Source organism: Cervus canadensis, chromosome 1 (genome assembly GCF_019320065.1).
Source record: "Cervus canadensis isolate Bull #8, Minnesota chromosome 1, ASM1932006v1, whole genome shotgun sequence".
NCBI lineage: Eukaryota > Metazoa > Chordata > Mammalia > Artiodactyla > Cervidae > Cervus > Cervus canadensis.
Window position 1 is genome coordinate 1,401,825 of NC_057386.1, and position 13,681 is coordinate 1,415,505.

The following is a 13,681-nucleotide window of genomic DNA, read 5'->3' on the forward strand; positions in this document are numbered from 1 at the left end:
ATGGCAACCCACTCCAGCATTATTGCCTGGAGAATCCCACGGACAGAGGAGCCTGGTGGGCTACAGTCCATGGGGTCACAAAGAGTCAGACATGACTGAGCACATCCTATGTATATAGGATATATATAATATATGTATATTCCCAAAATCCTGTGAATGAACCATCACCACTATTTAGTTCTTAAACATCTTCATCAACCCGAAAGGAAAGCCTATACTCTTGAAGCAATCACTCCCTGTTCTTTCTGCCTACTGCTGGCAAGTACTAATCTGCTGTTTCTATGGATGTGTCTGTTCTGGACATTTCTTATAAATGGAGCCTCACACCGTGTGAACTTATGACCAGCTTTTCCACGTAGCAATGTTTTCAGGGTTTATCCACGTTGTAGCACGTGTCAGCGCTTCATTCCTTTTAATGCCTGAATAATTGAACTGCATAGATATACCACACTGTTCATCCATCCATCCATTGATGGATAAATGAGTTGCTCACCCCTTTGGGCTATTCTGAACAGTGCTGCCATGAATACAGGTATATAATTTTTCCTTTGAACACCTGATTTCAATTCTTTATGTGTATACACCTAGGAATGAAATTGCTGGGTCATATGGCAATCCTAAGTGTAACTTTCTGAGGAACCATCAAACCTCTAGCTCACTTTCTTCTTAGATTTTTTTTTTTAATGTGTACCATTTCTTTTAAAGTCTTTGTTACAATATTGTTTTATGCTTTGGATTTTTGGCCAAGAGGCATGTGGGATCCTAGCTCCCTGACCAGGGATGGAACCTGAGCCCCGCTGCAGTGGGAGGTGAAGTCTTGACCAAAAGACTGCCAGGGAAGTCCTCCAGCTCATTTTAAAAAATAAGTCCTTTAAAATAGTCTTTAATTTTGATTGCCCTTGGGTCTTCATTGCTGCCCACAGGCTTTTCTCTACGCTGCATTTCCCATTGCAGTGGCTCCTCACTGCAGAGCAGGGGCTCCAGGAGCCCGTGTGCCCGCTAGCCGTGGCACTCGGGGCTCATCTGCTCTGCGGCACGTGGGGTCTTCCCGGACCAGGGGCCAAATCCTGCGGATTCTTATCCACTGTACCACCAGCTCATTTTAACGCCCACACTTTCAAGGTGGCCTGACAACCAGACAGAAGCTATTGGACGACTGCAGCCTGACCCCGGGCAGGGCCCAAAGAGGTCTCTTTTTTTCTGAAGCACTGAGGCGAGCAGCGGGGTTTGATATGAGTCAAGCTTGTTCAACGCGAGGTTACAGGCAGGGCTCTGGACACCTTCCTCTGCTGTTCTACATGTCACAGCATGAACTGGCAGGGCGGGAAAGCCTTCCTGCCTGCGGGGCATCCTTGGTGCTTCAGTTATGTTGTGAGCACTCCTGGAAAAGGAAGAAAAAGATGCCAACTATTTAATTGATAGGCTTCCCTCTTCCTGTTTTTGTGGCATTCAGATTAGCATGTGGAGTCCAAGCAGACATGCTGCTTGGGGGCCAGCGCTATACCCTGTCCTGGGCAGAGGTCGGTCCTTTCAAGGGTGGAGAACCAAGCTTCCCAAACAGTAGCTGAAGCTGCAGAGAGCTCTTCCAACCTGGGTGGACTTTTATTATCTACTTTGCCTAAAGGCACCGCCTAGTGATTCTGGAGGGGAACCTACCCTACTTTGTATAGGGCAGCTTGTCCACATGGTGCGCTTGGCCGGGACAACAGGCGATAATCCTACTGCAGGTATTGTTTACTGCAGCCAATTTACTGAGTCATGGGGCTCCTCAGCCACTAACCCAATCGGGCCAGTAAACTGATTAGCACTGATTTTTTTGTTTAAACGTGTTCTTGAGCCTGTCGGGGGCACTGACCTCTTTGCTACCTCGCTGCCTGACACACACAAGCCTCTGAGCCCCGGAAGCCCCAGGCAAGGCTCTTGGGAGGAGTTGCACCGCCATAGAGACCAGCCCAGAGGGCTTTTTCCACTTGAAACTAGAGCGCTTAGACAGAAGCTGGCTTCCGGGGTCCTTGCGAGGCGTCCCTCTGCCAGCCCTGGTCACTTGTGCTCCCGGAGCCCTGCAGGTGTCCGGGCCCGAGTCTTGGCCGGTCACATCCTCTGCAATCCGGCAGGAAACCTAACCTCCGCCGGCTCCTGTCCTCGGTCTGTCTGCTTATCTGCTTCCTCTCGGGAACAGCCGCGTCGGTGTCCGGTGCGGGGGGATTTTCGGGGTGACCTCACCCGTGCAGGCGTCGGCGTCAGCCTGCGTGCGGACCGCGTCCCGGAGGCATCCACAGCCCGTCCCGGCGCCTCCCCGGCCCTTCCTCCCCAAGCAGAGTCTTGGTAGGGTCTCGGGTGGGGCTGGGGGGTCACGCAGGTTCCCATCCCGGGCTCGGGAGGGCGGGGTGTCAAGGGACCCACTGGAAGAAGATGCACCGAAACCGCAAACGCCCGCTCTCTGTTTGAACAACTTTGGAGCCAAAGGCTTCGGCGGCCGGTGGCGGGGACTGGGAGCGGCGGGAGCCGCTGGGAGCCCAGAGGGCAGAGCCTGGGGCGGGTCTCCGGCCCCCTGGACCCCCGGAAGTAGCCGCGCAGCCCGGAGGTGGGTACGGCTCCTTCCAGGGAAGCAGGAGGCGCAGCGGCGGAGCGGGCCACGTGACCGCCGGGCCCCCGCCCCGTGCGCCCCGCGCGCCCCGCCCCGCCCCGCGCGCCCCGCCCCGCCCCGCGCGCCCCGCCCCGCCCCGCGCGCGCCTGGCGGAGCTCGCGGGCTCGCGAGAGAGCGCGAGTCTCCGGGAGCGGCGTGCGTGCACGCCCCCGCGAGGCGGCGGGCGCGCGCACGCCCCGGGGCCGCCGCCCCGCCGGGCCCGCCCTCCTGCCCTCCCTCCGCGGCGCGCCCGGCCCGCCCTGCCCGGCCCGCCCTGCGAGTCAGACCGCCGGCTCCCGCCCTCCGCCGGCGCGCCCGGGCCGCCGCGGCGTCCCCCGCCCTCGAGCCGCCGAGCCGGAGCCGGAGCCGCGCGCCGAGCGGGCGGAGGAGCCGCAGGGCCCCGCCGAGGCGGCAAGATGGCGGACTTCCTGCCGTCGCGGTCCGTGCTGTCCGTGTGCTTCCCGGGCTGCGTGCTGACGAGCGGCGAGGCCGAGCAGCAGCGCAAGTCCAAGGAGATCGACAAGTGCCTGTCGCGGGAGAAGACCTACGTGAAGCGCCTGGTGAAGATCCTGCTGCTGGGCGCGGGCGAGAGCGGCAAGTCCACCTTCCTCAAGCAGATGCGCATCATCCACGGGCAGGACTTCGATCAGCGCGCGCGCGAGGAGTTCCGCCCCACCATCTACAGCAACGTGATCAAAGGTAGGGGGCCCGGGGCCGGGGAGCGGGGGCACTGGGGAGGTTGGGGGGCCGGGGGATCTGGGGGCGGGGGCCCGGGGATCGGGGGGCCGGGGGCCGGGGCGGCGGCGCCGGGCACCGCCCTCCCCTTCGGAGCCCCGGGCCGGGCGCGCGGGAAGGGGGCGCGGCCGGGGGAGAGGATGCCGGGGGGGGGGGGGGCCCTCACCCCGCCGCTGGCCTCGCCCCCCGCCGGAGGGAAGCGCCCCGGGGTGCAGGCTGGCCTCTTCCCCGGACGAACCAGCCCGGGCGCTGCCCGTCCAGCCTCGCGCCCCGGGTGGCGGGTGGCCGAGTCACATGGGGTCGGGGCTACTCCCAGCTCCGGAGCCGCGGAGCTCCGGAACCTTGTGCCCGAGACTCTGGTCAAGAGCGAAGGGTGACAGGCTCCTGGCCCTTTGGGGGCAAGGATGTGAAACTCGAGGGTGTCCTGTTTGCTGTGCTGCCGTCAGGAAAGAGCGCACCATGCAGTCGGTCTAAAAAAGTTTTAGCATCAGTGGTTTTTCGCCCCAGTGTCACGGTCGGGCAGGATGTGTGCCTGTCATCACCGAGCACCTTGCACCCTCCTTCTGCTTCTGACTGCGGTGGGGGGAGCGTCTACTGCTTAAACGGGTTTGTGTGTGGGTACAGAGGGTCTAGGGCCTGAGACCGTGCAGGCGGAGTCAATGAATCAGTGTCGGCTTGGGTCACAGGTTCTGCTGCTGTTCGTGGGTATTTTTAAAACTAGAGTTGATCTTTGTTCTCAAGTGAAAAACGCACAGGAGTTTTAGTTCTGGGCTTTCAAACAAATGGGGGGTGGATTTTACTATTGTCATTTGAGATATAATTAGCACTCTTTGTAGTGTCTAGCTGTCTTGGACTTTATAAAAGGCATTTTGGCAGAATTGAGATACAGAGCCTGGTTCTTCAGGTGCCTGAGGGTGCTCTCTGTTGTATCTGGGTAGCAGTTTATCTAGGGGTGGGTAATAGATGTCAAGCCTTTCCAAGCAGCGTTTTTTTCAAGGGGGGGTTTTGTTGAGGAAGTACTTAAGTTACTCTTTTGAGTCACTTTTTTTTCCCCTCCCAGGATTGAGTGGAGGAAAACTGCTTGGGGTGCGGGGAATGGAGAGGGGGAGCTTTGTGGGTTCAACGATGAGGGAGGGGCAGGACACCAGGAGCTCACAGACCACAACCAGCCCTAGGACTTCTGCAGTAAGCTGTAAAAAGAGGTTGAATTTATCCTTTCTTCTTGTTTAGTAAAAAATTAATCTAAGGTCTCTCTCAAGGTCCGAGACTCGGTGTAGTCAGTCCTTAAGCGAAGGTACCTGTAGCTGATGCAGCTGTTTGTAAGGGGTTCTGTTAACGAGTAGACCAGCCAGGTCTACTGTTGACTGATAGCCAGGTAGACACCTGGCTCTTGCTTAACACCTGGTTCCTCTTGTACACGGGCTCCTAACTGTGACCTACCTCGAGCGTTGGTGAGATGAAGTCACTGGCCGTCTGCATTTTCTGAGTTGACGCGATCAGAAAATTGACAGCCAAAGGGTTTTTCAGTTATCTAAACAAATGATCTAATAGTCATGTGACTGTTAGGAGGGACGAAAGGTAACTGTGTAGAGTTAGAAATAATGGGTTTGAATTCATCTCTGTGAGTTGAAATCTCTGCTTCTACATCTTTTTTGCAGTTGGTCTTCCTCCTTTTAGGGAAGTCTCACGCCACCCTGAGCCTCACCCGGATTGGAAGCTTGGGAGGGGAGAAGTGTCTGAGCTCTGAGTGTGGTCCTGGAAGCCGTGGGTTGGGCTGGGCAGGGTGCTCAGGGACCGGGAGGGCACGGGGCTGAGTCTCCTCTTGGCGTTTCATAAGAGTCTCTCTGATAGACTCAAAGCCTTGTTTGCAGATCTTCAGAGCCTGGACATCAGGTTATGCAGCGGAGTTTCTTCTTTGTTTGCTGGTTTTGGTTGTCTTGCGACTTCTCTTCTCCCCAGGAATTATTTTATTAATTAGAACATGTTAAAATACTACAGAAGAAGCACTTGTGTTAAATTGTGTTTGCTTTTCAAGGTTCTAATTTTATAACTGAACAACTGTGAGTTTTAATTTTTTTTTCTTTTTACACTCTGAGAAGTTACTTCTATTTGTTTTGATGTTGGTCTCCATTTTTTGGAGGTGCTGGGCCTAGAATACTCAAGAAGTTTAAGGAAAGAATACAAGAATCGAATCTGTGAGACTATCTAATATGACTCCCATCACACTTTTTTTTTCAAACAAAGGTATGAGGGTGCTGGTAGATGCCCGAGAGAAACTCCACATTCCTTGGGGGGATAACTCAAACCAGCTCAATGGAGACAAGCTGATGGCATTCGATACCCGGACACCCCTGACCGCCCAGGGAATCGTGGAAACGCAAGTTTTCTTACAGTACCTTCCTGCTATAAGAGCGTTATGGGCAGACAGTGGCATACAAAATGCCTATGACCGGCGTCGAGAGTTTCAACTGGTAAGAGATTTTTTTTTTAATGTTGTGATTTTATTTTAATGGCATTTATTGGCATCTGATTGTAACACACCTTTTTCACTGCCTTCCACAATATGATGTTTGTATCCAAAATTTTAGCCTCAGAAATACGGATAGTTTTCCAGATGAGCTTTATAAACTAACCAAGATAAAAATAAGGCAAACCCCCAGTGGGTTTGGTGAAGCTGTTATATTGAGTAATTAGTTGCTCATTTTTCTTTTTCTAGGGTAAGATCATAATGAAGTTTCTTAGGCACTTTCATCTAATTTTTTCTCCTTTTAAAAGTAATTTCATCTCAGTTATAGCAGCAATATTAATCTTTGACCTTTTATTTTTGAATTGAGAGTTCAGTAACTTAATTGTTCAAGTATGCTCTTTAGCCTTTAGAGGTATTTATTTCACAATTCATCAGTATAGGTTAGAATTCTTAATGTTTAACAGTCATTGCACTTTTTGTATATTTGCATGCTATGCTTTTTAAAAGCTTCTAAGCACATTTTACAAAATGTTCCTTCTTAAAATAATATGTTGTTTTTTGTACTTCTCTTTTCCATGGGAAACACCTAGAATTTATTTTGCATTTATTATTTCTACTTTGTCTTGCACAAGACTGTAAAAGTTTGTAGCTATTACACAGCATTGAGGAGAGGGTGGAAAATAAGGTTCTGATCTAGGTTAAAGGTAAAAAAAATATAATAAATAAATAAATTACAAAGCATTGTGAATGCGTTGATTGTATCTGGGGGATTTATTTGCCAAAGACCAGAAAGATCCCAAGAATGATAGCCATCTCTCCTGTATGCAGTTTGGAGGGAGTTCAGATGTAAAGTAAGTTTTACTGTAATGTGATCAAAATAAAGTGACAGTTGAAAGTAAAACTGCTTAGAAACTTGTTGGGTGATGTCACGGTGTTAAGACGGGTCCGTATCTGGGTGTGGCTGCGGTGACGAGCAGCCGGCAGTCCTTGCCGTTACAGCTTGTGCTCGGCAGCAGCCTTGGCTACCAGAAGTTCTCGAAAAGTGTCCACGACGGCTGCTGATAAAGCTGAGCCCTGAATTTCTGCTCCGTCTGGATGACGGCCTGCGCGTGTGCCGTCTGCGTCGGGTCTCTCCTTTGTTGTGTGTTTTGTTTGTTAACTTAATGCATGAGTAAGCGGCAGAGGCGGTCCTGCATCCTTGTTAAGGCTGAGCAGCTGGAAGCATTCTATGTTGAAAATTACAAATCTGACTCGACAGGTAACCTCCCTCCGGCGCTCGGACTTGGGTTAGTTTTTGTCCTTCACACACCCCTGTTCAGCTTCCTGTAGCCTCCCTGCTGTTGTTAAGTGTGGATTGTTGTTCTTTGTTCTAAATTCATCTTCCCAACAAGCCCCACATTTCACTCTGCACTTTGTCAGGAGGTTATTCATCCTTGCAGGTCAGGGAAGAAACGTCTGTGTGTAATAGCACTCTGCACGCTGGTTCAGGGAGTGTCCAGCCTGCCATCCTGCACAGGGCTCTGTGGGAAGCTCCGCAGGTCCGCTTAGGTGAGGATGGACTTCTTGCTTTTGAGCGTTCACGTCTTACACTCTTGTGGTCTTCTTGCTTTTGAGCGTTCACGTCTTACACTCTCGTGGTCGTCACTGTTGAGAAGATATTCCTGAGAATCTATTTGCCTTTAAGAACAGACTGTTAAACCACTCAGGCTGAGGACCTGCAGATTCTTGGCTTGAGCCAGCTGATGCTTTCAGAGCAGAGACAGCCTCGGGGACAAGGAGAGGCAAGGTCATGATGAGGAGGAACGGGGAGAGGTCTGGTTTAAGCTCCTGAGGACAGGGGTCCTGCTTGTCTGCCCCGCATTGTTAACGGTACCTGGCACAGGTGGTAGGAACTGGGTTATTACGTGGAATTAATGACTCTCATACTTTGGGATGCTCCGTGGTGCCTGGCATGTGGCTGACACTGGGCAGTCACTTTGCTTCCTTAAAATTTTTCTCCGCGGCCTCTTTCATTCCTTCTCTTGTCTGCATACACAAAGCCCAAGTCCCATTTTTTCTGGAGGTCTCTTGCATCCTCCACTCCGCCCCTCCTTCCCACTGGCCTGCTGTCTCCTCCCTGGACCCCAGTAACCTTGTCCAGACCTGGCCGGGTTTGCCAGGAAGCTCTGCTCATCTCCACTGCTTCCAGAACACAGAGCCACCTCTTCCGTGAGCCTGGACTCTGAGGGGCTCGCTGGTGACACCCCGCACCCACTCAGACCCCGCGCGCTGCGGACTTCTACCCACGGCCGCCCTCACCAGGCCCGCTGCCCGGCGCCTTCACTCCTGTTCCCGTTCATCTGGGCTCCCCTTCACAGAACAGGGTGGACGCGACTCCCTGCAGGCCCGGGCCTTCTCCGTGGGTTCAGCTGGAATCTGAAGGACAGACCGGTTTCCGCGACGACCCCTTCCTCACCTGGGGAGCCTGGGAGGGCCCCTGGTCGGTGCAGTGTCCGTGGCAGACCCACATAAGGGTGAGGGGTGATTGTCCGGTGCCGAGCGGCCCTGCCTGCTGGGGGCCCCGCCTGGGCCGCCCTCCCTCTGAGGCAGGGTCTCCTTTGGGCTGCCTTCTGTTTGGTCTCCCTCTCACTGCCATAGGGTCTGACACTTATTTCCTCATCTTGTTAGGTGATCTGAATTATAATGCTCTTCTAGAAAAAAACAGCCCTTTTTTTTCTGGGAAATATGGGTGTTTCTGTTGTTGATGTGTTAGTTGGTCAGTTGTGTCCCTCTCTTTGCGACCCCATGGACTGCAGCCCGCCAGGCTTCCCTGTCCATGGAGTTCTCTATGTGCTAGTTTGTTAATTTTCCAGGAGATGGGAAGTTCTTGTATTATGGAATCGATTTTTCTTTTTTGTTATGTTTAACCGTGTAGTATATTCTTGAATCTTGGATAGGAAAAGTAAACATCGGGGAAATGAGAGGATTTAGCAGCTAAAATAACTAAAATATAAGCCTTTTTGTTTTCAACTACCACTTGATTATTAAGCTTATTAATGCAAATTTAAATGCAAAAAAAAATAGGGGCAGTTTCTAAGCTCTTTACCACTTTTTTGCTTAAGAGGAATGACTGCCCTTGAATCAGTTTTTGGGCCGAGGGTAGTGTAGTGATATCACACACAGCATAGGTTTTTAGTTTTTAGCAGGCTGTTCATTTGTTAGTAATAACTTTGGGTGCAAACATAAAGTTTTCTTTCTCTAGCTCCTAAAGGCAAACATTTCCTTTTCTGGTTAGTATCATTGTGAGTGAGCTAAATGCCTTACTGTGGAAAAGAAAAGTCTAAAGGTTCACGTTGTTGTTAGAGCTTACGTTGTCGTCTTCTCGTTCCTTTGAACTCTCGCACTGAGGACAGTGCATCCCGAGAGGTGGTCTCTTAGCGTCTCAGTTAGATGTCTGTAACCCCTGCCTGGGGCGTGCCTTCGCCATAGCTTGCCCCTGCGCTGGAGAGATACCTTCTCTAGACAAACAAGGTGACCGTAGCTAGGGAATTTGCTGAGATGGCTCCAGAGATGGGAGCCCGAGGCTGGAGATGCGTGTGAGAGCTAACAGCACGGCTAGGAGTCACTGGCGTCCGTGATATACAGTTGCTTATTCAGGAGCCTACGCGAGATGCACAGACCCCTTACACAGGGCGGGAGTGAGGGAGCCTGGGCCGCACTCCTGGGTTTCAGCGTGAGCGCGGCTTCCTGTGACGGCCGGTCCTGCCTCGGCGGCTCCCGCCACTGAAACTGCCTTGAGTTTGACGTGGTTTCTCTCGCTCCAGGGCTGCAGCTGGTGCTTGAGGACGGCTTCACCTCTCCAGGCTGAGCTCGCCTTTCTTAGGACTGAGCTTCCCGCGGTCTGGGTGACATAACTGTTGAGCCTCCAGCGCGGGCCTGTGAGGGGGCGCGGAGAGCTCAGTCAAGTAGGAGCTTCCTGGGGCTGAGACGGTTGTTTCTTGTTGGCTCTGTGGCATGGATGCGAGGTCCTGTGGAGAGAGGCTTCGTTTGTGCGCAGCACTACTCAGGATTTGCTTTAAAGGGAGGGTCACTAGTTTCAGTTGTGAACTGTTTTCAGGAGAAAATAGTTGGAGAAGGATTTGGTCCATTTTCTTTATGAAATGAAATCAATAAAGGACTTTGACTTCAAGTTGCTAAAAATCTACTGATGGTAGGCTTAGGGTGAAATATTTAAGTCTGTATTACAAGGATTATATGTAACATTAGAATTTGTAGAGATTTTAAAATTTAGGTCTCTGTAAAATTTGTGTTTATTTTTTGGGTGAACTTGATCAGATGTCAGAATGGTTACATTTTAGCTAAGCCTTGGAAGCCCAGAGCTGTCTGCTGTTCACATTGAAAACAGAGAGGCTGTTGGGCGCGTGCTTGTAGCTTTAGTGTGACTTTGTGAGACTGTGCGTGTGACAAACACGGGGGTCCCTGGTGGCTCAGCTGGGGAAGAATCTGCCCACCATGCAGGAGACCCCGATTCGATCCCTGGATTGGGAAGATTCCCCTGGAGAAGGGAATGGCTACCCACTTCAGTATTCCTGTCTGAAGAATTCCATGGACAGAGGAGCCTGGTGGGCTGCAGTCCATGGGGTTGCAAAGAGTCAGACGCGACTGAGTGACTAACACGCAGCACGTGACACACGTACACGCATACCTGCGTCTGTCTCCTCACGTGTCACATCGAGTGGGCATGCTCGCGTTTCGGTCGCTTTACTTTGGTAGAAGCTTGGCTCGCCGTGGGGGTCCGAGCGCTGGTGCTGAAGAGCGGCAGTGGAACCCTGGGCCGTGTGTGGTCCCTGTTGCTGCTCCTCCTGCCTGCAGTGTAGCCCTTGCTCGGAAGGGCGGGGGGCTCGCCTGTGGGGAGAGCAGAGCCGCCCCGGGACCCCGTGCGCTGCGTGGTCCCGCTTCACCTTTGACAGGGGTGGCCCGTCCTGTCGGCCCAGCATACAGGTGTGGGCTCTGGCCCTGCTCTCGCAGATGGGCAGACTCGGAGGCAGCAGGTCGTGCCTTCCGGTCACAGGGGTGGGCACGGTGACACGTGGGGCTGGAGCCCGGCCTGCGCCTCCTGTCCAGGGGCCCCCCAGGCCTCGGGGCGCGCTCCTGCTGTCCCGGCCCCCCAGCACGCTGCGCCCAGTTAGCACCCCTGGGACGTTCTGGCAGCTTGTTTCTTAGGGCGGGGTGGCACGGCCCTGACAGGCGCTCTGAGCTCTCCCTACGTCCTGTGCCCCTCCTGTTACTCTGGTACCTCATAGTCACGATGGTGGTGGTCATCCTAAGTGTACCAGCAAACTTACTCACAGGTACAGTCTGTCCCATCCAGCGTGCATCATGGGAAAGGCTGTTGGAACGTTCTCCGCCTTGAAAGCTAGCTTTGCTGATCCTCACCTGATGTTTCATCAGTGAACGTGGTTTTAACGTACCCTGAAGAGTAGAAGTTTAATGACGGCCAGTTATCTGGAAGGTAGGCATACAGTTTTCTAGGAAAGGGACATTTGGGACTTGGTGCACATCTTGTACACAGTTGCTTAGAGCTGTTATTGGGGTTAAAAGACGTCAGGGCACTTTTATTCTGTTACGTTTATGAATCCCTTTGCCACGTTTCTCATGTAGTTGCCACAGATTGCATTCTGCTTATGAGCATTCCAGATTCAAATTACAGTTGCAAATTTTTCTTCCAATTATAAAGTACCTGTTTCTGGAAATCAATAGTGATTTTTTGTTCCATGGTCTTTTCCTAGCTGTGTGATACAATTCTTCAGTCTGTGTTGTGAACGTTTTTTTTTATTTTTACAAGATGCCTTTGTTGAAGAGGTTTTGTTACATTCACGTTATTAGCATGAGCTGATATGGATCAAGGAAATACATTTGTTTTGAAACTGGACTTTAGTGGCCTTTGCTAAATTTGCCAGTCTCAGTGGTGGTAGTGGTTTATCTTGATCTTTCCAATTTAATTTCTCTTCTTTTGGCAAAATGAATAAAAAAGATTTTGAAATCAATGCAGTGGGTGAACCTTTCCGTCCACAGCTGCTGTTCAGCAGCCGCGGAGTCCTTCAATAGAACTGCTCTTCTCGCAGTGGTTTTGGTTTTGGTCTAAGTCGTAAGACTTGTACACTTGGTTTTGCTGCGTGGAACTTTACTTTGTATTTTCCAAACAAATTAGAAAGTAATCATGTCTGCATTTACTGATTTATTTTACATATTGTAAAACTTTTCTGTGAAGGGCGTTAAGGTGGTGACTTTACGGTGTGATGTGGTTTCCCGCTGTGCCTTGGGGTGAAGTGGACTCGAAGGCCACACCGCGCGGGCGTCCTGCTCCGCCTCTCCTGTGTGAGCCCCTGAAGGCCCCCAGCCTCTCTGACTTCCTCTTTCTTCCACTGTGAAGTGGGGACGATTCTGAGACTATTATGAGTTGCAGGGATTCCATGAGCTCAGATCATCCACGTAAATAAAGGCTGTGGCCCAGTGCCCGACACCTACTGATCATGTTACCATCATTAGCTGTTAACAGTCCTGCCACATGCAGACTGTAAGTTGTTTGCTAGAGTATAAAGCACTGTCAACTGTGATTTGACTCTGTGAGCTTGATTTCCAGTGTAAAAATCCTGCGTTCTGACCAGGGCAGAAGAGCACGTCATTCTCATCAGACCACGTGGTCTCTGATGGAGGCAGCACCATAGGAGGCTGAGGTTTCCATTGCTGTTGCTCCGTCTCCTTTCCAGCGTCACTGCACTGGATTTTCAGATTGGAAACTCTTGATGTGGTTCTTGATGTTTGCATGTGTGAGTGCTTGGCTGCTTCAGCCATGTCTGACTGTTTCACAACCCCATGGACTGGAGCTGTGGGTTCCCAGGCAAGGATACTGGAGTGGGTGCCATTCCCTTCCCCAGGGGACCTTCCCAACCCAGGGATCAAACCTGGGTCTCCTGCATTGCATGAGATGTATAGCCGGAATTATTTAATTGTTTGGAGAACATGATCCTGGAACACTTCAGGTGTGTGGTCTGAACTGGCCAGAGTGTGGGCTCCCTGCCCCATGCTTCTCCAGCATCCCCCCGGCGCACATGGACCCACTTTCCCTTTCGCCATTCCCTGGCAGAGATGTCGTCAGCATTCATGTTAAGGAGGGTGTTTGGGCTTTTCCAACCTAGAAAAATTCATTATATTCATGAAACACAGAATCTTTATTTATTCATTTTTTAAGGTTTCATGTTACTTTCTGAGAGATTTTAGAACTTCTGACCATTTTGTTAAAAAATACCAACTGAAAACATTAATAGAGTAATGGAGAAAAATAAATTTCAAATTTGCAAACAGCCCTGGTATCGCCAGCCCTGCCTCCCCCAGACAGCCGGGTGTCGCTGGGTGTTTCACCCGTGCAGCTGCCTCAGCCTGTTTGCGGGATGTTTGTCTTCTCTAGAAAATTCAGCAAGAGGGGCTGGGAAGTGAGTCCTGCTGGGGTGAGAGGCTTTCACTTTCCCTTTCGGTATCCTGGTTACCACTTTTTCTCCCCAAGTGATCTTTTCAAGATTATTCTCCTGCTAAGTGGAATGAACTGCCTCAATAGAAACTGTGTATCGAGTCTGCACTCTGACATCATGTGACGTTCCTTGAGGCTTCTTGTGGAGAAGTGTAGTGGTTCGCATTGACTGACATGAAGGTGTGATGTGCGTTGAGGCTTCCTGCCGAGGAGTGTAGTGGTTCGCATTGACTGACGTGAAGTAGAAGGAAACCTCGGGCAGCGCTGGCCGTGAGCGGTGGCGCCAGCTTCTCCGGTGTCTGGGGAGTGGCTCACGGGCAGTGCCCGCCCGGCGGGCCCCACGGGT

The 13,681-nt window shown here is 51.7% G+C and overlaps 1 protein-coding gene across 1 annotated transcript in view; it reads left to right on the plus strand.

The window, feature by feature from the left end:
- The first annotated feature begins 2,904 nt into the window (after positions 1-2,904).
- Positions 2,905-13,681, plus strand: part of GNA13 (G protein subunit alpha 13) — a 30,749-nt gene continuing 19,972 nt past the window's right edge. The window contains exons 1-2 of the mRNA XM_043444929.1: positions 2,905-3,325; positions 5,606-5,832. Of these exons, the coding sequence (XP_043300864.1) occupies positions 3,043-3,325; positions 5,606-5,832 (510 nt within the window). The 5' untranslated portion in view covers positions 2,905-3,042. The remainder of the gene's footprint in view (positions 3,326-5,605; positions 5,833-13,681) is intronic.